Genomic DNA, 23,091 nt, shown 5'->3' with positions numbered 1-23,091 from the left:
TTTATATAATATATTATAATTAGGACTAGATTAAATATACATCATACATCAAGATTAGTTCGAACACAAAACGAATAACTTTTGTTCTTGTATTTGTTTTTAGTAAAAGGCTGCGCTTACAATAATTCAATAATTATAATACTAAAGTTAGAGTACACTAAGCTAGTTTACAATACTAGGGATCTTAAATGCTTGAATAGCTTTTGTGTACATTTTGATTTAGTTTAACAGTTTGTTGATTTTTCAGTTGAAAGTCAATTGCTTAGCTTAGGACGCAGCTTTATGCTATGTATATAACCCTGAGTTTAGTTAATGCTAGTCTAAGTATCAGCTGCGGTATTTACAGAGCCTTAACAAGAAATACATATGACACTTTTATTTATTTGAATTTGATTTGTGTGTTGTGCTTTTTAGATTTTCAATTTGTTTTTATTCAATTGGCTACAATTATGACATATATAATATTTTTGCATTTTTTTTTATTAATTTATATATCACAACAAAATGCGTTCGACATTTGCATTTGGCAAGTATACACAACAGCTATAATAATATTAACAACAATAAACAGTAACAACAAAAAAAAAACAACAAACAATCAAGGACAACAGCAACAACAACAATAATTTGTAACAATATCAATTGTTCAACTTTGCTTGCTGCTGCTTGAGGTTGCAATTGTTGTTGTTGCTGTTGCCGTTGGCAGTTGCTCATTGTTGGCCAATTCAGGAGCCTTCAGTTCAATTTGTTGCTGCTGCTGCTGCTGCTGTTGTTGTTGTTGCTGTTGCTGTTGGGGCTGCTTGTCGTTGTTTATCACGTTGGCGGCATTGTGCTGCGTGAGTATATCCGCCGGAATGAGACCCTCCTTGACGCGTTTCTTCTGCTTCATGCGGCGATTTTGAAACCAAATCTTGACCTGTACAACAACAACAATAAAATAAGTTTCAAAGTTTCTATATAAATATTGTTTATTTGTTCTAACCTGTGTTTCGTTTAGCTGCAGTGTATTGGCGATCTCAATGCGACGCGCGCGCGTCAAGTAGCGATTGAAATGAAACTCCTTCTCCAGCTCGGTCAGCTGCTTGTTGGTAAAATTGGTGCGACCCGAGTTGTTGGTGGTTGACATGTTGCAGCTGCCTAGATTGCTGCCGCCAACATTGCCGCCGCTGCCCAAACTCACGCCCAGTCCGCTGGCTGCGCTGCCCGCGGCCGTCGCATTTGACAGCAGCAGTGAATTCTGTAGAGGCAAGACGGTTGCATTGCCGCCAACGCCGACGCCGCCAACGTTGCCGGCCCGGCACATGTCGAGATGACCATTGAGCTGATAGTCATGCATATTGGATAGATTGGCAGGTAGCTTTGGTGCTGCATGTGCAGAGAGGAGGGGCCAAAAAAAAAAGAAGCAAAAGAAAGAAAATCAATTGTTAGTTATATGTCTTGAGTTGATTTGTTTTGGCTTGTTTGTGGTTTTGCTGTTGTTGATCCCCTGGCGTTGATCTCTCGCTGTCGCAGCTAATCAGTGTGCAACCTTTCTCTCTTTCCCACACTTGGCACACAGCCTAACCTTAAATGTATCTGTATGTGTGCATGATTTTGCATTTTATTCATAATTTGACATGCGCCCCGTGGCTAAAGCCGACGATGATGAAAATAATCTTTTGGCTTTTCCATAGAAGGATTCAGTGTACGGCTAATAGGTTTGTTTGGAAAATATTGGGATTATCCTGACAGCAGGTTTGACTTTTCATAATTCTATAATTGTGGGTGGTTTGTTTGTCTGCTTTCTTCACTTTGACCTTAGGTAGAAAAATCAATTTTTTAAAGGAAATAAGTCTTAGAGACAGGACCACATGCGTGCTCAGAGGCGTGAGTTAAGCAAAAGTGTAAAATTGCATTTTTAAGCAACCGACGGCATTAACAATAAAAAGTCTTCACACACAATCATAAATTAATGAAAACTTTCAATCGCATAAATCAATTAATAAGCATTAAGTAGCAATAACAATTTTATTAAACTCCAAGCAGGTGAATTATTATTGCAGCTAATACATATAAGTAGCTGTAGATTTGGTTTTTGTTTCTGCAATTGACTTTTGGGCATAATAAATCAAATGAGCGATATCGTAAATAAAAATGCCGTCCACACACGACCAACGAAAATCGATTGAATGATGAATTTATGACAGTGGCAACTAAAATCCATAAGCACAGCAATTGGCATGCTACAGTTGGCAGCCACTGTGTGAACTCAATTTGCACAGTAGCGGGGGCTGCGATAAGGCTGCGCTTAAGCTGAAAATTGAAGTTAAACTTCACTCGGGCCAACACACACACACGTTTGAGTCGTAAGAAAACAAGCCCAAGGATTAAATTGTGAGTGGCTTGAGCTAGATTTGAATGCGTCCAGGCAAACAACAAATGTCGCATTCCAGTTTATCAATGAGTTTCGAGTTTGTGTAGTAGCTGTGGCTGCAACTGAAACTGAAACGCGCTCCGGCTTGTCAAACATGTCGCGGCCAGTTGGCGGCGCTGCTGTCGCCTTTGCCTTGCCTGGCGTCCGCGTTTGCGTCCGGCGCCAAGCGATATCTACTTTGTAATATTAGTTTTAGAGAGCATTATCGGTGGATCGCTGCCACTTGAATGCAGCCAGCTAGCGAGCTCGCTGACGTGTCGCCTACTCCACCCACTCCCGCATACAAACTCACACATTGCTATGTAGGTAACTCCCGCAGTTGCCGCCACCCTGTGTTGCACAAGGCCAACTCTATGTGTGTGTGTGTGTTTGCTTCAGTGAGGACGCGGGCGAGCGGGTGTTAAGCGCGTTGGTGCCAGTGCCGCTTAAGTGACACTGCTGACAATCAATGTAAACAAGCGCAGTTGTAGTTTCTGCTGCAGTTGCAGCCGCAGTCCCAGCCGCAGCTTGTTCTGGGGGTTGCCTCATGGCTAACGCAATGTTTGCAACAAACTGAATGTAATTTGATAATATCACAACTAGCATTAATTACAATGGCAGGTCTAATGCAGCTCGAGTTGTTGATTCTTTGCACAACAACACAAACTCCTCAGCTCAGATGCTCGTGTGAAAACTGAGCAAAGCTAATGCTAAATGCTTAAAGTAGGTGCGGTCATAGAATATATTTGCTTTAGCTGGATTGAGGCTAAAAGGACTAGCAAGCGGTAATTAAAAGCTACGCAAACAAAAGCAAATCAAATTGAATTGAACTTTGATTGCTGCAATGCACTGATTTTCATTAATGTTAGAGCTTTAAATTGTTTAAGCCTAAAGTAATTTATAATTTATAACTAGCTCACTATGACTCTTCAGAAGAGTTATGTATTTTGATTAAAACAGTATAGATTTCAGGACAGAATGTATATATAGAGAATAGGTTAATTGAATGATTATATCTATAAAAAGGCAATATCTACTTGTTGGAATCCATAATTTTTAAACACGTCTCAAGACAACATTAAGAGCCCGGAATATAATATTGGATTGGAAAAACCCCAACATTGAAAATTATATAGTTTTGCTTTAATTTGCATTTATAAATAATAATAAATTTATAAACTGCATTTCCGACTTTGAATTTTGATTTCTGCAATTTCAACCAATTATAATACAATACTAAGCTCGCTTTTATAGGAAATCAAAATTGGCTGCAGCTATGAAAAGTACCATAGATATAAATCTTATCACATGTGCACTTCTTGCCATTGGAATCGCAGGCTTTAGACTTAAAGTATATCAAATATATAATTTCCTGATGCGCATAGCCCAAATGTGTGTGAATCATCTATGGCCAGCCATTTTGTTATGATATTATCAGTAGGCGTATGATATGTAGGCGCCAGTGGCACTTTACACAAAGCCCCCACTGCAACTCCCCGCGTGTAAAAGAGAGTCAACAGTTAACAACGCTGTCTCCAGCTCATATTACAGTGTGTGGCGAGCTGTCGAGGCCGTTGGCGATTAAGTGGACAGACGACGGAGTGCACGAGCTGGCGATGAGGGTCTGGGTTTGGTGTCGGGGCAGCGGCTCAGTTGGTAATATGCTTTAATTCGTGTGCAAATAGAAAATTATATTGCAATTAAAAGTAAATTGTTTTAATTGTTGCTTAAATAAAATGATTGTGTCTGTGTGTGTGTCTGTGTGTGTGTGAGCTACGCATCCAAACAAGTTTACCAATTATAACTATTTTCTGTTTTTAGTATCAGCTGCAGCGACGATTTGATGGATCACCCCGACTGACACAATTGTAACAACTTCATTTGTAGAAAAACCAAATCAGACTGCAAGTTGACATTTCGCAATATTTGCCAATGCCAGCAGATGGTCAAATCCAAAACGTCAGCTGACCACTGGGCAAAGTCAGCAAGGTCAGTCAGTTAAGTAAACTAAATCCCATAAAGTGTGGCTAATTGTTGCAACCCCCTCACCAACACTCGCGCGAGTATTTAAACCCTTTTTGTGGCAGTGACAGCTTGGACATAATAAATATATTTCATTTTCTTTGGTCACTGGCCGCTGACTTGACTAAAATCATAGTCTAATCCAATCCATTTATGCTGTCAGTTCTATTGGCTGCCTGTCAACCTGAACTTTTACTTTGCTACGAATATTATTTTCTTATGCTCGATTTCCACGTGTCATGCCTTGCTGCAGTTTTTCAGACATGAAATGCACAAAATATTTATTTCCATAAAAAGTTTTCTTGTTTAATTGAAAGTTGTTTGCCCGGTCAGACGCCCCGCGGCTTATTAGTCACGAGCTGAGCAGGCATTGAAAATTGTTTAACAAATGCAACAAGCAGCAAGCAGCGAGTTTTCATTCAATTGAAAAATGTTATTTATTAACTGCCAAACTGACGCGCCGGAAGAAGTTTCTGAACAAATCTTTGTCTTTGCTTGTTTGCAGTCGCATATCCTGCGTGTTTGTCTAAAACTTACCCCATTTAAAAGCTGCTGTCTCTAAACGAAATTTAAATATTTACACAGATCCTAACATAGAGATATGCACATGGGGAAGTGCAAACAGATGTTAAACAAGCGTTAAGTATCAACATTCTTTTTAGTTTGTTGTTTTTTTTGGCTACTGTTTGGCATAGATTACACGAATTGAATTCCAGTAGCTGAGCATCGAACCATTATTTGACTAGTGATAAGAACTTGTGCGTGTGTGTGTAAAGTAGAAAGTAATGTCTTGATATGACAAAACGTGGAAATCATTTTACTGCAGATTGAAATCAGTACAGCACATATATTTTATTATTATTATGATTCATAAGCAACTATGCATACTATTAAATTTGTTTATGTTGAGTCAGCTCTGCGCTAAATTAAACTCGCACCTTTGGCTCTATTTGTATAATATTTATATTTCCACGCTTTTGACAGTTCAAATCCAAGGGCAGCTTGCACTTGCTTGATTCGATATTTTTGTTGGTTTTTTTTTTTTAAGGAAAATGCTCACAAGTGAAATGATTTATTATATTGAAATTATCTCATGTAAACAAGTCAAGCTGCCACTACATTGCTAATGCCACTTGTCGCACCAGTCTGCGCTGTCTAAAGTCGGCAGAAATTTTGTTAATTTGTCTAATGAAAAATGTTAAGCAGTGAGAAATCATAAATGCGGCCTAAGACGTTCGACGTTCCCCTCTCCAGTTTGGCCGATATTTGAAGTTGACAGTTTTAGACAGCGTTGCCCCCACACTCAGCTCAGCTTGTTGCTGGGGCTTGCCTTGCTGAATTTTCGCACGAAGATTGATGATGACATTAGCATCATTGTTGAAATATTTTAAAGCACCAGGCAGCAAAATTGGCCAAAGGACGAAGACGTAGACTCAGACTGTAAATTGTGTCGTCTTCGCAGCCGCAAAATGTTTTCAAATTTGTTCTGTTGACATTTTAATTTGCAAATACATACAAACGGCCTATGTATATATTTGTGTGTGTGCGTGTGGTGGGAATCAATTTTCATCGTGTGCCAAAAGCTTACACGATTGAGGCATTAATTGAATTAAATCGTCAAAGACGTTGCCAAAAGGCGACTAAAGAAAAAAACGGAGCGCAGGCGGAGCGTGTGTCAAGTGGATTTCAGTTTGGAGTGCGGAAAGTGTCGACTGTCAGCCATTGGCACACACACACACACATACATATGTATATACTTGTCAACCAACATTTGGCATTGGCAGCCATTTTTTCTTGGCTTTTCATCGAGAGCACCCTTATTTCTATAACGTGCTTAGTATATAGAAGTATATAGAACTAACAAAAGGGAAACTATGGGCATCTACTATGCCATTTTTATGTGCGTGTATGCGTGCGTGTGAGTGTGTGTAAGTGTGTGTACGTCTGCATTTTCGTTGGTGATCCGTCATGTTGTCAGAATGTATTATTCGAATTAAGATTTTACTTTTTTTTCTGCCATTGAATTGAATTAACACAACATTCACACACATGCAACAGCAGCTGTGCCACTCACACACACATAAGCATTTATACACATACACTTATGTGTGTGCGCAGAGTTTAGTTTTCGCCTGCCAAATATAGTCAGTGTTTAAAAATAGTCAACGAGACTAATTCATTAAATTATAAATAGCAAATACATGGCTATAATCGAAAATAGGTTATTTTGTTTATCAGTTCTCCGAAGTAAGTACTTCAACTAATTGTCGAGATATAGACTGACATGGCGACTTAAGGTCTGCATTCTTGAAGTTCAGCACATGTGAGCCAAAGGTCGAATGTTTAAGTGACTTTGGGCAGTTCAAAAAATATTAATTGAAAGCAAAAACTTTAAAGAAAACTTTGTCTCACTTTACTTTCTGTTTCTTCACTTCGATCAATCTATTGCAACTGTTTTTGCTTCATTTGCCCAATGAAATGTCATTTTCGTAATACATTAATGCATTCAAATTCCCCATTTATAGCACCTGCAGATATATATATATATATACGCACTTATGATATATGCGTACATTCATCAATTAACTTAATTGAAAGTAAATCAAGTAGCGCGTGTCGCAAACTCAAGTCAACTCAAGTTGAAGTTCAAGCAAAGTTAATACCCGGAGACCACTAGAATGTCCATTTTAAAGCTCTACGGCGACAGGCGGTGTCCATTGTTGTTATCGATAGACTGTGCACCGCGCTGGAAATTAGATCGAAACTATTCCGGATCATTGTGACACATCTGTAATGCGTTCGATATCGCCATTTCATAATTGATACACAAAATATATATGGGTATGTATATGGTGGAAAAATGTAGAAATAGCTGAGCTGAACAATGATAAAATCCAAAACAATGAAACCTCAAATTGACAGCTTTCGTTTAACGTTTATCTGCTGAAACCGTTGGCTGCCGTGCGGCCACAATAACAACAACAATAACAATAACAATAATAGAGGCACCCGGTCTATGGAGAATTTCGGGAGGCTTGAGCATGAAATCACCTTTGCATGTTGGCGCGCCTAAAAAGATACAATTCCAAAGCTCTAGGGAGCGACAGAGAAAGAGCGCTATATATATATCTATCTATAGTGTAGTGCACGTTTGTCGGCACCTTTGATACGCAGATCATTGGCTAAACGCGTGTGCCTGGCGGAGTGACCAGAGAGAACCGAAAGTCACTTGCTCAAAGCACGCCGCATTATCTGAGAGCAATTGTTGTAATTATTATTGTCACTATTATTGTTGTTGCAGCCCTATCTGGCAGTAGTACTTGCTGTTACGGCAAAATCGAACCAGTTTTCTTATTGTTTATAGAGCGCACATAATCGAATTGTGCGCAGCTTAAATTGTAAGGCGACTACTGTTTGTTATTCAAATGAAATTATTATTATGGCGCGAAATATTTTGTTGCTTTTAACATTACAAGAAAATGCCATTTGAATATTTATAGATTTCAAAAGCCGGGTGGCAATTAAAACTGATGCATGCCATAGGTTCAAAGATAAGCTACGTTTTTATTTCAAATGTAAAGTGTTAAAGCTTAAGTCTTATATTGAACTACAATTCCAAATTTTTAATATTTCAGATACAACTTTTAAAGAATAAAAATTATTAAGCATAAACATATTTGAATTGATGAAATTGATAAATATTTTGTATTAAATATATACATTTGTTATCTTTATATAAACATATAGCTAAAGTAGCAAAGACTAATTCTTAAATGTTGTTCAAATTAGATAAAGCTTAAATTTAGGCTAAATTTAAATGTATAATAGATCAAACATTTTGTATTAAAGAAGCAAATTTTTAATCTATAAATACCCAAACTACTAATAAGACATTTCATAGCTTTGTACCAATTCAAATTGAAATGTTAAGAACTATATATTTTGCTTCAAACTGAGCTTGAAATAAAATGCTTATTTATTTGATTGCTTGCTCTAATTGAAAGCCTTTTATTAGGGAGCGTTTACTGTATGCTAAATATAAAAACAAGCTCCCATGTCTTTCATGCACAAGCCACTTATTGATGGATTATATGGTATTCCAGCTGTGTCAAAAAGTAATTAGTACTTTGGACTACGTGAGGTCGTTGCTTATCAACAACATACTACATATATGTTTATAAATTGCAGTTTCACTGAGTATGTTAACTCTAGTTGTACAAAAGTGTGGCATGATTTTGTGCAATTTTGTTGGGCAGATATTAAAGCGCTTTGTAGCGGCGCCCAACTGTATGTGTTTGCCTTTTGTGGCACGTAATTCGATAACTTACATAATTTAGTAAATTATGCACTTGAAAAGTATTAAAGGCAGCCGGACTGACGCCCCCTCGTGCTCGAGAGTGACAGAGAGAGAGAGAGAGAGTAGAACCTTATGCGAGTGCAAACAAAAGATAAGATATCCTCGTTTGGCGCACTGTTTGCACGAAATGTTGGAAAAGGCAAACTGGCGAAAGGCCACAACTATATATATGTTATTATTATTATTATTTTTGGATAATATTACATAAGCACAAGCGCAAGAGAAAGCGCACCCTCGAGTATCCTTTAGTCGAAAGGGACGTTCAAGGGCGTTCCAGTTCGAGTTTTGCGGATTTCTTTTGGCCTCGGCTTTGGCTTTTACTTGGCCTGTCTGCGCCTGTCAAGCGAACCCGCTAATGTGCTTCTCATGTCGTCTCTGATCTCGAAACTTTATATGAGAACTGACACACTGACATTTCTGAGGTGTGTAAGCGTTGCAGCCCAGACTTGAACTGAACTGATAGCATAATGCCACTCGCTGTCGCAGTCGCTGCCGCTGTCGCAGTCGCTTAAGTGGTAATTAATGTAAGTACTGCTGAGCGTTTATCAGTTTACAAATCGATTTAGTGATCCGAAGCAGCCGCTGCAGTAGTTGGTTATAAGAAAAGTTCTATGATTCTGTGTTTGTGACCCCTTTTGGCCAAAAGAAATTTAATAACACGCTTTCCAAACAAAAAATGTTGCCTCAACGCGCGCGAGCGAACAAAATTTGTCACGACACATGCCGCACATTTTTTTGTATTCCTTAAATTTGTATTCCCCAATTTTTTATTCAGTTCTGACCATGAGTTTTGACGCACGGTGACAGACAGGCGGGCGGGTTTGGTTCGGTTCGGCTTGGCTCAGTTCGGCTCGGTTTGGCCAAGCGTTTGATCTTATCTCGAATTCCTGGTGGTCACTTTTCTATCCACAACATCATTTCGTTTAAATAGACTGCCTTTTATATTGTTTTTGTTTCTGTTTCTCATTTTTTTGTTTCTGTATACCCAGCTCTGTTGTTTTGAAATGCACGTAATTAATTCATTTCGCTGTGGCACATTCGTTGCTTGCTGCTCTGTTGCCGTCGCGTGTTGGTGTCAAGAAATATCAAAACATCACATCAAATAAATGTTGAATATGCCAAGGCGAGGGCTAGTCTGGCTAACACTTGCACCTATACCCCCGTCCCCACCCCCGCCACACCGCCATAAATGCTAAACTTTAACCCAAAATACAAAAATAAAATATTGTAGTAAATTTTCAGTTAGTTAGCAGTGGCAACGAACGAACGACAGTTATGTTAATTTTCGTGTTAAGTTTCATTTTCGTTAGCTTAATTCATATTTCTTATTTTGTACATTGCGTGCTAAGCACTCCGCCCACCAAGAACTCCAAAAGGGCGAGGGGTGGGGAGGTAGCAAAGTGGTAGATCGTTTAAAAAACAATAAAACACGTATAGCTCGCTAGCTCGTTTCCGAGTATTAGTCTGAGTATGAGTATTAATTAAATTGTTATGCCGCAAGAGACGGTCAACAGTTTTCAATTAGGTGCGGCCATAAAAAGCCTAATAAAGGTAAACAAAATAATGTTTGGATCATGATTTAGGGCTATGCGAGTGCGATGATAAGACTGCTGCTCATAAAAAGTGGCTGCCAATGGGGCGGAGCAATTAAAAATATTAGCTATGCTATAAAAGAGAGAGAGAGAGAGATACAATCTTGCCAATCGATTCTTGTTGCATTAGAGCTTAGTTGAACGACAAATGCTTTACAATCTTTTGCAATTAATCTTTTGCTAGCTGCATGATCTGGTTATTAAAACAGCAAAAGTAACAGCGGAAGATGCTGATTAACACATTAATGCTCATTGAATTGAATGCAAGTGTATGAGAGTGAGCTGGAGTGCGAGTATAAGTGTTGGTCTGCAGCATTCGCTGGAGTCTCTGAATCTTCTGCCAATATGTCGAATGCTACCATTTATAACCCATGATTGCTGATTATGCTGTTTCCCCTGGCTGAAAATGGATGACATGACAGATGGAATGGAGCCGAGCCGAGCCGAGCTGAGCATGTGCGCACAGCCAGAGCTCGAGACCAAGCTCTGTCTTGAGCTCAGAGTCAGAGTCGAAGCTGGACTCAGTGACAGTTTCGGTTGCAGCGCAGCTCAAACAAGAACTCTTATTTAAATAATCATTTTTTCTGACAGCCAACTTGACTTCCAGATCGGCATTCAAGCCCAAGAGCTGCATTTCTTTTTTTGTATTTCATTTTTTGTTATGCTTCTTTTCTCGTGGCTCTTGCACGCTTTAATTGTTTGTTTGACTTGTGATCACTGCGCACTGCGCACTGTGCTCTGCGTTTAAGCGCCCGGTTTTGGATCCAACTGTGTGCCCTCCACTTGCCTCCACGTCCATTGGCATTGAAGTTGCTTTGGGTGCGGCGCGTGGGGATCTCTCTCTCGCTCTCGTTCGCTGGCGTCGTTTAATTGAAAACGATGCATGTAAATGACACTTTTCAGCATTAATAAGCAAATATTTGTATGATTATTGCTGTTGCTGGGGATTAAGTGTTGCTGGGGAGCACTGATGCTGATATCTGATTGAAGTCTGTGTGCTGCAGGTAAAGTGCTGCAACTAGTTACGGGGCTTAAGACACTGGCCAACAAGTTAAAAGTTAGAGTTTCAAATATATTTTTGGTTATTTAATTGCCACGAGCCCCAAACGCGCTGCGCGTTTCCATTTATCATAAATTTATGCGTTTATCGTTGCGTTGCTTAGCTGGCTAATTCCAAGATACAAAACATCTCAACGCTGTGTGACAAGTGACAACCTGACTGACTGCACAGGCATTGACAAAATTATCTGAAATATGCAAGAAATGTGCCAAGGCAGGAACGAAGAAAACGCAAAAATAAACGAACCACAACAACAGCAAAAAATTATGAAAGACTCGCTCAAGCAAAATCTTTGGCATTTGAAGAGACATTCTTATTTTTAGGTGACATGCCCTCGGTTGGACGTCTGACGTACTTGGGCCTCAGCCTCAGCCTCAGCCTCAGCCTCAGCATATACGTGTAGTATCTGCTATGTCAATCAGTTTTGAAAGTCATCGTTTTATAATTTCAAAGTCTTTAACCCTTTGTGAGTTATGCACATGAGCATGTAATATTATATATGTTATATCGGCTTATGTGTTTGCTTATTTAATATAAGCACGCGACTTGGCGTTGATCTATTGGTTTTTGTGGTTGGAAAGCTGATACGGCAATTAGCAGAGATATTTAGTAAAGAGCAAAACGCTTTGACACATAAGTCTTAAGCTATAGACTGTGAACGATTTGTACTACAGCAATTGCTGCTTATAGCTAAGACTTTAGTCTGTTTACAAACTCACCTTGTGGCTTGGGAACATTACGTTTGAGTTGCATCCATTTGTAGGTTGGAATGTTTGTTGCATGATTTGGCGATTTTGATTGAGAGTTTGCATTGTTATTGTTGCTGTTGTTGTTGCCGGCAGCGCTGGCGGACGCTGTTGAGGAAGAGGTGGAGCTACCAGGCGAAACAACACCGCCGCCACGCTGATTACGGCTCAAGCCCAACCCATTGGGTGACAACGTATGTTGTGGCACAGCCTGAGTCTGCGAGTTGGCTGCCTGCTGCTGCTGCTGCTGCTGATGTTGCTGGTGTTGCTGCTGCACATTGTTGCTTAGACTGGCCAACTGGCCATGACTGAGATGTGCATGATGCAGATGCGCATGTGGATAGTCCATGGCAATGGACGCATCCAGCGGATAGCCGCCGCTCATATGCTGATGATGATGCCACATTTGCGCTGGCGACTGTTGCTGTCCCGCAGCCAGTTGCATCATAGCATCCGCATCCTGTTCCTCCAGCGCTGCAGGCGCGGCATAGCCAGCATGCAACACTGCTGCGTATTTCTCCTCCATTTGTCCGTAGTGTGCATGGGGCTGGGTCTGCGCCTGCTGCGCTACACTCGGCGCATACAAGCAATCCAGATTGGTATACATCATGCCGTTCTCGGAGCTTATAATGGGCGCTTGGGCATCCAGTCCAACCTGCTGTTGCTGGTGCTGCTGCTGCTGCGTGGCATTGGCTGCTGTTACGGGCGAGTTGTTGGCGGGCGGCGGCACTGTGGCAACCGCTGCTGTGGCATAATATGAATGCACCGAGTCGCTTTCGTAGTAACTGTCCGTGGGCGAGTGGCTGGCGGGATGCAGTGGCGTGCTGTTGGCAGCGCCGCCGCCGCCCGTTGTCGAAGTGGTAATGCCGTACTCCGCTGCACTGGGACTGAACAGATGCGAGTGGGGATAGAGCGCTTGCTGCTGCTGTTGCATTTGCTGCTGGGCATGTTGCAGCTGCTGCTGTGTTGGTGGCTGCTGCTGCTGTTGCTGCTGGTAGTAGTTGCTGCCGTTGCTGCTGCTGTCGTAGCCATTGTAGGCGAGCTGCTGCTGCGGCATTAGCTGAGCCTGCGTGCTCTGCTGATGATGCGCAGTGGTTGCTGTTGGAAAGTAGTTGCTGCCGTAGCCATCGTAGGCCGTAGCGGTGGCATGTGGGTGATGATGCGGATGGTTGCCGTACATGCTGCTAACGTCCATCATATTGTAAACCAATCAAAGTGCCAAACTCAACTGATTGTTGCGCAAACAAACAAACAATGAACAACTAAAACGCCAAAGTAACAGCAACTTGGCTTATGTTATTTTCAAAAGTATTGCGTTAAGCTTGTATAAATTTTGGAATCTTTGGCACCAGCACTTATAAGAAATACGCCATTATAGCTGTGCGTATAACATTCATTTAAAGTTTCAACTCCGACGGTGTTTTGAGTTCTAACGCGACGTGTTGTTGCTTGCGCGCTAACCAAGTTGTGACTGATTGCTGGCCGACCACCAGCAACAACACATGCCAACAAAATGCCAAGCAGGCCACGCCTATAAACGCTACACTATAGCTGTCCTGCTTACACTTGTGCGCTTGCTTGGCTGCGCTGTTTGGCACTCTATGGCCAGCTCGCTTGCACTTGCCTGCACATATTGTTATCAGTGTATTCCAGCTCGGGGGTTAGTCACTACCAGTTTTGGCAATAGCTGTAGCTGTGTGTTAGCTGTTTAGGTTTATTTCACCGGTGCCTGATATTGCAGTTACGCCCATGTTCTCATGTCTTACTTAACTGGAAAAGACATCCAAGTATATGGTACACACGTAACTAAGCTTGCTTAGTTTTCCTTTTAATACGCTTGGCACGTTTTGTTATTTAGGATTTTCGCACCTATACAAACCGCAAACTCCCCGATGAATTGACATTGCAGGTACTGGTGATGTCCAAAAAATAAAATTATGCTGCTTGCTGTGCAGCTGTCAATCGTCATTGCCATTTACACATATGACAGGGCCCATCTATGGCTGCTGCTGCTGCTCTTGTGGAATTTAAATCGTCGTCGTCGTCGTCTTGGTCGTCTGGCACTGACTGACTCAGTGGGATGCAATTCGTAGGCGCCCCCTACGAGTCTGTCACATTGCCCAGATAGAGATACAATATTCAGATATCTTTATAACCGTACATCGTGCACCTTTCACGCACAATGCATCATCTCTCTGTCAGGTTTTGTCTGTCTGGAAAACTTTTGTCCGTGTCTGTGTGTGTGTGTTTTGTTGTTACTTTTGTTTTTCTCTCCTTTTTAGTTTGCTGTACAACTTGATTGACATTTTCACAAGTTTTTGTCGTGTTACTCATAGTTGCTGGTTTGCTGGCCATGCCGTGCCCAAATTCCCAATCCCAATACCACAAGTACTGTCTATAAGCAACAACTTACACATGCGAGTTGTTGCACAGTCTTTCGTCCTTTTGGGTCTCTGTGCCCAGCGCTCTCCAAGGTGATTTGTTATATTTTCGGACAGCAGCAATTAATAGTAACAGGATGTGTGTGTTTCTCTTTTTCAGCTTCCAAACGCAATGCCAGACTACAATATACAATGCTGTCCTAAATGCCAACTGACATATCCACATATATATCTTAATAATAATACAAGTGTGGATTGGTTGGGAGCTGTACTTTTGCTTTGAAACTTTTCGAACAATCAACAAACTTAGCTTAAAATATATTAAAAGTATTATATATTAAGTCAATCAATGTAAGTTTTTTAATTAATGCTAATAATGCGGCCATGAAAGATAAGTGTCTAACGCTTATATACTTTATTTGAATGAAAGTTGTTGATGAATATATTATATATTTTTACATTTTCTAACTCATAGTAATTGTTTGATAGAGAACTTTGTCTTAGTTAAGCTTTGATTGTTATATAGATGATGTTCTAAATATTTTCTTATAAATTAAAAACATTTATTTAAGCTAATAAATTTATCCTAAATAAATTTATGGTGTTTTAAAAATTTGCATATACCAAAAGACCTGATTAAATATTTATTTAGGCGCCCAACAAAGTCCGTTGATTATAGAGAAAAGCTCTATTGAATTGATTGTAACTTCAAGTCGCATCAATAATTGCTGTAAATCTATTGACGCCGTCGGAAATATGATGGCTACTTAAGCAGGCGTCAACAAAATGACGACGACGATTGTCCAAGCTTATTACAATTGCACCAAAAAAAAAAAAAACAACAACAAACAAGTGGAAAAACTGACCAAACTTGACGCCAGTTATTAGATGGAGGGACGGGCAGCCAGCCTTGCATTTGGAAAAACCTCGTTTCTTGTATTACGAGCAACTCCCCCACTGACAGTTGTTGGTCGTATCCAACTGAAGATTGGAGACGTGACGAGTAACGGTAACAGGCGTAATTGGCGCTGCACAAATTGATGGATTGCTGTGGCGCCGACTGTCAGAGCCAACAGCTCCAAAAGCATTGGCGCGCGGCCTTTTGTAGTTTTCTTTTATAATATATATCTTTTTTTTTTTTGGTGGGTAAATCGATATTTGTGCCATTTTTTATGCAGCATTTTTGACTTTTGTGTTTTTAGTCGTCAACATTGTAATGATTTATTAATTTCAGTACTTATCACTTTTGATTGTTGTCTGTTGGCTCAAAGACGCAGACTGAGGCTTGTCGCCAAAAATGTTGCTTTGGGTATCAGAGCTAATTGAATTTTTAATTGCAGACGCTCTTAATATGATTTTAAGCTGTGGTGCTTATGTATAAATGTAATTAGAGCAGGTATTCATCACAGGTAAATCTTGAAACAAAAAATGTGCGCTTTGCATAAGAGAATTGGTTTACTTTTTGATTGATAGCTAATTCAAAATATGGGACAATGTTATTTTATATGGAATGCAATGCAAGCTGAGTCTGACACTCTTTAAATTTTAGTTTAACTAACTATATTTCTTTGCATATAGCCAAACAGTTAGATACTAACTTGCAGCTATGATAAAAGTTTGATATGCAATCTAATAATAAACATATACTATGTGTATTTTGATCGTTACGTTATCTTATCGCTTGTGTTTATATGGTAATGCCTGTTTATTTTCCCTTTTCTACTTGCACGCTCTTGCACGAAAGTTAAAACTTAAATCATTTAGATTCAAGCATGTCGAACAACTGTCTTTACATTATTTCGCTATTGTTTACACTCTCTATAAATATGACCTTGTCGCATTGTAAATGTAAATTTATGCAAAAGCTTGTCATTTTGAAAAACTCACACAAATACTTACAAATCTCTTTCATTTTGCACGCGGATAAAGTTAGAGCGAGACAACGAGAGTGTCGCTTATCCGCTGCCCAAATGAATTGAACCAATGATAGCCGAGAGGGAGCAGAACAGCCACCGATTGGTGTTGGCACAACCCTCGCTTGTATTAGCGACCAGGACATGTCACAGTCCTTGGGACAGCTGCACGAATTGCTCAAAATCAAATCCCACATGTTCAGTTGCGAAATTTGTACAGATGCTTCCAAATGCATTGTCGTGAGTTTAAGGTGTTTATTTATTTGTAAAGGACATGGTTAAGAGACATTAAAGTGGTAGCAAAGAGTTGCGCAGAGTTTTATGTTTTAATAATGGCTTACTTTGCATTTAAGACAACACTTAATTAAATTTAATTAAATGTGAAAAAAATAAAGTGCGTAAAGATTGAGTTTGTGTTGTTCTATCATTTAGTTATGATTATAAAAATATAGCAATTCCTAATTAAGTTATGTTCTAAAAGCAAAAGTACAAACTGCAGCATTCACTATAGAAAATTATTTATCAGTAAAGAATTAAAATACAAATCAGTGGCTAATTCGGTGTCTGGTTGTGGACATTACATATTGGTTAAAATGTGTGGTAAGCATTATCTTTGAATATTTACAATCTTTACATATATGGAGCTTAAAATGAAATATTTTATTCATATATTTTATAATGTATTTACTTAATTATAGTTCTACGACTTTTGACCTTAACTAAGGCATTCTTTTAATGGCTGTCAGTGAATTTCTTTTTTCTTATTAAACACTTTGACATTTTATTTCTTAATTCTTTTGATTTTTATTTAGTTCAAACAAACTTGCTGTTACCGCTGGGGCAACTTAATCTACTTATATATAAGGAAAACAATTAAAAAAATATCACATGGGTCATACAATTTACTATATACATATACAATTATTTACTTTTAAGTGATGACACTTTTAGGGAGGTCAATTGGGTGGCATCTTTTTAATCGTCTTCTCCTTGGTTGCGCTGTCAGTTGCCTGGCCACTGCATTTGGGTGAATTTTTTAAAGAGTTTTCTACATACATATATAAAATAGATTACCACGACTTTATGATTCGCCTGGTACGTTAGCATCCCATAGAGCTATGCAACAAAATATTTTAATAGTGAGAACACAAACCGATCAGCGCCAATAAACAATCAACACAAGACATGATTTTTCGTTGCATACTTTGAGGCAATTGTTTTACGAACTGCGACTGTTTTGATTTAACAATACGCAGTAGCGTAGTAGTAAAGCTACTTGAATAAAATAAATAAATTCTTTATAAGACAAAGGGAATGCTGATAAAAAAAAGTTATATAATTGACACTCGGTAGCTTTATAAATATTTAACTCATTACTTTTAATTGTTGTCATAAAATTCATAAAAATATGCGGATAATTGGAGTGGCAATAAGTGCACGCAACACCTTGAGCACAATGGTGACAGGAGCAGATTTTTGTTTGTGGCATCTCGAGTGCAATGGCCAATTACAGCTCAAAAACCTGTCGATGTGCAAGATAAACTCGTTGGGATCGTCTTCAATTAGACGAGAGTCTGGAGCACTCCGTTACGACCTTGAGACAGGGACAGGTAACAGGTATTACCATGCCACTATGGCATTGGGTTAATGTACGCTTGCCCTCTGTCCAAGTCCAAGCAGCATATATAAGCTGTGCCAAGATTCAGCAAGAGCCTGTGTCCGTTCAGCGTTCATTCAGAAAAGCAACACTCCTTTACTTCAATCGTAGTTATGTCTTGCAAGGTAAGGAAAGATAACCGCAACAACATAATGTAAACGTACTTATATCCATTTAAAGGTTATTATATTTGTGGCGCTTTTTGCCGTTGCCAGTGCTGGCTTGCTGCCAGCCAAGTCCAGCCAGGAGGAGCCCTTCGATGACCATCCACGCTACTCCTTTGGCTACGATGTGCAGGACGCAGTTACCGGCGATGTCAAGTCCCAAATGGAAACACGTGACGGCGATGTAGTGCAGGGCCAATACTCGCTGAACGATGCTGACGGCTTCAGACGCATTGTGGACTACAGCTCTGATGCTGAGCATGGCTTCAACGCTGTGGTGCGCCGCGAGCCTTTAACTGGCGTTGCACCCATTGGCACGACGACATCCAAATTGGTCAAGCCCATTGTACTCGCTCCAGCTCCTAAGCCCCAGCCACTGCAGCCTGCTGTTGTGGTGCGCAGATTTGAGGCACCAACGCTCATACATCATGCGCCTGTGGCTCATGTGCTGCATGCAGCTCCCGCACCCACAATTGTGTCGCATCATGTGCCATCGCTGCTCAAGTCCCCGATACACGTTGCTCATCCCCAAACTATTTCGTATGTATTCCAACACTAAGGAGAGACCAAGTCTGAAGTATCTATCATATGTTTGTTTATTATTAACAAACAACTTGTGTAATTTTAAATAAACAAAATAATTTCGAATTTACCAGTAGTTTAATGCTTCAGTCAAGTTATGCGTAAAATAGTAAGCAAACAAGAATATTTTTGCCAATTAACAATCTTCCAAATGATATAACTTAGCACTTTTATACTTTTGAAAAGTCTATTAACAAAACTGCATTAAAATTTGCAAAAGTAAAAATCTTTTACTTTAATTTAATGGCTAAATATTAAAAAAATCGAAGGAAATATGAAAGTTGTCCAAAATCTAGTGATCCAACTTTGTTTTTATATTCAATAAAAGTATAAAACAGTAAGACATTTCAAAGTCCGATAATATTTGACTAAGTTATGATTAAACAACCGATGCTGCCGTCTAATTTTATAATAATAAAAATAAACAAGTGTAATGCCGTTTCAAATGAGCCTCAAAATAAACATTTAAATTCGATTTCATTACTTTGATTCATTGTGATTGCTATATAGACCAAGGCCCAAATATTTTCTGTATACTTGCGCTGCTGTTCAGAACAAATAAATTATGCATAAGCTTGTTAAACAAATAAAAGTGGCTTATTGCTAAGCAATTTGTTAAGCATTTATGCTCGTTTAAATAAACTTGTGCAATCATTAGACGAAATACTAGACACCTAATGAGCGGAACCCTTCAACGGAAGTGAAAAGATGGCGACAACCACCAAAGCCATGCGTAATCCAATTAAAGCCCAAATGTAGCAGCTAATAAATTGTTAAGGTCACGTCACAGTCTGCCCAACCACACAAAAGGTGCCAAGTCGGCTAGCTAAAGATACTATTAAATGTGCTTATGTGTGTGTGTGTGTGTGTGCAAGCGCATTGAACGGCAGTCAAATTGAAAAATAAATAAAAAACCGTTGTTATGCATTTGCGCATGCGCTGCATACGTTATTATTAATAATAAGTAGACTAATGCGCTGCGCTGTTGAGTTGAGTTGAGTTGGAAAGCGAAAACAAATGAGCGCTCGCATCGATTTAGTGCACGTTTGAATATGCGAGAGCTTCTGAGCAAGTGAGGCCAATATTAATTCGGCTTCAATTCAATCAAGAAGGCATTATGCCTTCATCGTAGTCGTCGTCGTCGTAGTTGTTGTTGTTGCTTTTGCTTTGTCACTTGTACGCACAGCCTTGGTTAATAATGTGAACAGCTCCCTGCCGCCCCCTTTACTATATAGCTATAAGTTTATTGCTTCTAGTCTTGATCGCTTTGTGGGTATTTGATATTGTCGCCAGTGTTTTGTGACGCAAGTGCACGTAGTTGGGCACATCGCCATGGAGCTGGTATAAAAGCTTCAGTTGCACGCTGTTCAAATCAGTTCAACACCAATTACGGTATCTAGAGCAGCTCAAACCACCCAATCGAATAAACAATGGCATTCAAAGTAAGCCCACGTCGAAGGATCTATTCGTGTCTTAAGTGAAAAGTGCTCATCAATCGTGTCTTCTGTCTACTTGCAGTTCACCATTCTCTTCGCCGCCTGCATTGCTGTCGCCAGCGCTGGAGTCGTGCCAGTTGCCGCGCCCTTGGCCGCCGTCGCTCAGGTGGAGGAGTACGATCCTCATCCACAGTACACCTATGGATATGATGTTAAGGACGCCATCTCGGGCGATTCCAAGACTCAAGTGGAGAGCCGCAACGGCGACATTGTTCAGGGCCAATACTCGCTGAACGATGCTGATGGCTATCGTCGCATTGTGGACTACACCGCCGATCCCATCAATGGCTTCAATGCCGTCGTGCGTCGCGAACCTCTCGTTGCTGCCGTCGCTCCAGTTGCTCCCGTTGCTGTGGCTGCCCCAGCGCCCGTTGTGCGTGCCGCTCCTCTGGCTGCGGCTCCCTTCACCTACGCCGCTGCTCCAGCTCCCGTTGTAGCTGCTGCTCCCGCTCCACTTGTCAGAGCCGCTGCTCCATTGGTTGCCGCTGGCCCAGCAATCGTCAAGACACAGTTCGCTTCGCCTCTCATCTCGTACGCCTATTAATTGCACTCATAGGTGAATTCGACCCGATAATTGCCGTTAGTTGTTATTGAATAAAGCATGTGATGTCAAACAAACAAAATTGCATACTATTTGATTTATCAAAAGAAGAAATTGCCATTAATTATTATAAAAGTAAATAGCAGGCGCAAATTTTAAATAAATAAAAATCTGAAAAATAAATATTGTTGAGCTTATAATTATCCTGAGCAAGTCAAAATATAATAAATCAATTTGGTTTACCCGGAGGTCATCAAGGCAATTCCAAAAAGAAATTAAAAAGCATTACATGCACAAAATGTAGCTTCATTTTACTTTCACTTTTCCTGCACATTTCAAGGTCATGGGCGGCCACTTTAAAGCGCCATTAAGAGCAGAAGCAAGAACCAAAGCAACAGCATGTAAAGTGAACATTTAAATGCTGCACTACAACAAGTACGTGAGCAGTTAAAAAACCAAGAGAAAAGCAAAAAAAAAAATAATATATACGTAAAGTTGGCCAAGAACTCGACGATAAATTGGGAAGCAAAGAAAGTTGCGCTGAAACCAAAGATTGATTAACTCGCTTGACAATGTAGAAGAGAATGCTAAATATAGAATATTCCATGCTCTTTGATTTGATTTGTAGTTGATATTTAAATATATATTAATTTAAAATATGTGCATGATTCTAATTGAGATTCTTTACTTAGCCAAACTAGAAGTAATAAAAACATTTAATCAGTGAAACTAGGTTAACCTTTTAAAATGCCTAATATATCTATAATATATCCAATATGTAAAAATAAAATATATAGTGTTAGTATTTGTTCAATAATCGCATATGAGCAAAGTTAAATTTATAGAGTGCTTTGGTTTTTACGCGCATTGCTATAATCGCCTTCAGTTTTTTTTATGGGCCAGGTACATGGACGGCGCTGCCGCAGTCAACGTCAGCAGCGGCGACTGCGCTGGCGGCCACCTCGAATTGGGGCTGAACTTGGCGCGCTTGCCTACTTAGCGCTGCTTCAAAGCACCAGCAACAGCAACATAAACTTTATATGTATGTAACTGTAATTGTAATTCGTATTCGCTTGTTATTGCTGCTGTGAGCTTCATGCTAAACATGGGAACACGCACATGTCAACGGTTAACACACACACACAGACACAGAAATATTTACACGCAGTAATTAAGCATAAAACCTGACTTTGACCTTAACACTCGATGCGTGCTGGATCACTTGTCGCCACACAGCTGCAGCAGCAACAATGTGGAGGACGCAACCAGCAACAGCGACAGCAACAGCTGCTGCTGCTGCTGCTGCGGTAAAAGTCCACAAAGCGCCGTGGCAGATAAGACAATGGCAAGCGATTTAAGACAATAACACGACGGTAAATCATTCTGAGGCATGTGAGCGAAAGGCAAAACCTCAACGCTCGCAATTCAATTTGTTGTAATGAGAGCTGGCAACATGTAATCTGCAACAAGTTGCTGTCAGTAATTGATTTTAAAAAATATATGTTAATACCACAGCCCAAGCAGCTTGTTAAACATAATTGAGATGTACGTGTAAACTCATAACTAGGCTTAGAAATATGCAACAAATTTATTCGAAATGCATAACAAAACGATTTAGTGATGATAGACAGCAGCGGGCTGGGCGACAGTCTTGATCACATGATCGAGGGGCACGCGGTTGACCACAGCATTGAAGCCATTGGCTGGATCGGAGGTGTACTGGACAGTGCGCTTGTAGCCATCGGCATCCACCAGCGAGTACTCGCCACGCACCACATCGCCATCGCGCTCCTCGACCTGGCTCTTGGAATCGCCGGAGAGCGAGTCCTGCACATCGTAGGCGAATTTGTACTGGGGATGGGGATCGTATTCATCGTCGTGCTTGGCCAGCACTGGATGCGCATGAGCTACGGCAACTGGAGCATGAGCATAGGCTACAGCTGGAGCAGCAGCATGGTAAACAGCAGGCTGAGCGGGCAAGATGCCAGCGCTGGCGGCAGCAATGAGCGCAAAGAGAGCGAAGTACTGCAAGGATAAGTTTAAGTTATAGTTTGAAGTTATGTCTGCTGACTCGTTGGCTTACCTTAAAGGCCATGGCGAGCTGATTTGGAGCTGTGTGTGTATCCGTTTAACGTTTGCAAAGACGCTGCTGAAGCTGTGGAATGATTTGCAGTTCGCCAAGCAGCGC

The 23,091-nt window shown here is 40.2% G+C and overlaps 4 protein-coding genes across 4 annotated transcripts; 2 read left to right on the top strand and 2 right to left on the bottom strand.

Annotated features, from left to right (window-relative positions):
* Positions 1-646: 646 nt before the first annotated feature.
* LOC108601550 (homeotic protein labial) lies at positions 647-13,449 on the bottom strand. The gene is made up of 3 exons (XM_017989449.1): positions 12,143-13,449; positions 983-1,365; positions 647-916 (listed from the first exon to the last, which is right to left on the bottom strand). The coding sequence occupies exons 1-3, from the start codon at positions 13,365-13,367 to the stop codon at positions 647-649; spliced, it is 1,878 nt and encodes a 625-aa protein (XP_017844938.1). The 5' UTR covers positions 13,368-13,449.
* Positions 13,450-18,201: 4,752 nt separating this feature from the next.
* LOC108601549 (pupal cuticle protein Edg-84A) lies at positions 18,202-18,843 on the top strand. The gene is made up of 2 exons (XM_017989447.1): positions 18,202-18,245; positions 18,301-18,843. The coding sequence occupies exons 1-2, from the start codon at positions 18,234-18,236 to the stop codon at positions 18,841-18,843; spliced, it is 555 nt and encodes a 184-aa protein (XP_017844936.1). The 5' UTR covers positions 18,202-18,233.
* A 1,397-nt stretch (positions 18,844-20,240) lies between these two features.
* LOC108602012 (larval cuticle protein A2B) lies at positions 20,241-21,040 on the top strand. Its single transcript, XM_017990015.2, has 2 exons — positions 20,241-20,308; positions 20,385-21,040. Exons 1-2 carry the CDS (start codon positions 20,297-20,299, stop codon positions 20,904-20,906), a joined length of 534 nt encoding a protein of 177 aa, XP_017845504.1. The 5' UTR covers positions 20,241-20,296; the 3' UTR covers positions 20,907-21,040.
* A 1,477-nt stretch (positions 21,041-22,517) lies between these two features.
* Positions 22,518-23,016, bottom strand: LOC108601548 (larval cuticle protein A2B-like). The gene is made up of 2 exons (XM_017989446.1): positions 22,987-23,016; positions 22,518-22,928 (listed from the first exon to the last, which is right to left on the bottom strand). Exons 1-2 carry the CDS (start codon positions 22,996-22,998, stop codon positions 22,518-22,520), a joined length of 423 nt encoding a protein of 140 aa, XP_017844935.1. The 5' UTR covers positions 22,999-23,016.
* Between the last annotated feature and the right edge of the window lie 75 nt (positions 23,017-23,091).

Source organism: Drosophila busckii, chromosome 3R (assembly GCF_011750605.1).
Source record: "Drosophila busckii strain San Diego stock center, stock number 13000-0081.31 chromosome 3R, ASM1175060v1, whole genome shotgun sequence".
Taxonomy (NCBI): domain Eukaryota; kingdom Metazoa; phylum Arthropoda; class Insecta; order Diptera; family Drosophilidae; genus Drosophila; species Drosophila busckii.
The sequence above is the reverse complement of the archived record's forward strand: the minus strand, read 5'-3'. Positions and strand labels throughout refer to the sequence as shown.

Coding starts and splice junctions, on each gene's coding strand:
- LOC108601550 (XM_017989449.1), bottom strand. CDS start 13,367: ATGATGGACGTTAGCAGCATGTACGGCAACCATCCGCATCATCACCCA. Junction 1,366..12,142: donor TAATGTTCCCAAGCCACAAG/GTGAGTTTGTAA, acceptor CTGCACATGCAG/CACCAAAGCTACCTGCCAAT. Junction 917..982: donor TGCAGCTAAACGAAACACAG/GTTAGAACAAAT, acceptor GTTGTTGTACAG/GTCAAGATTTGGTTTCAAAA.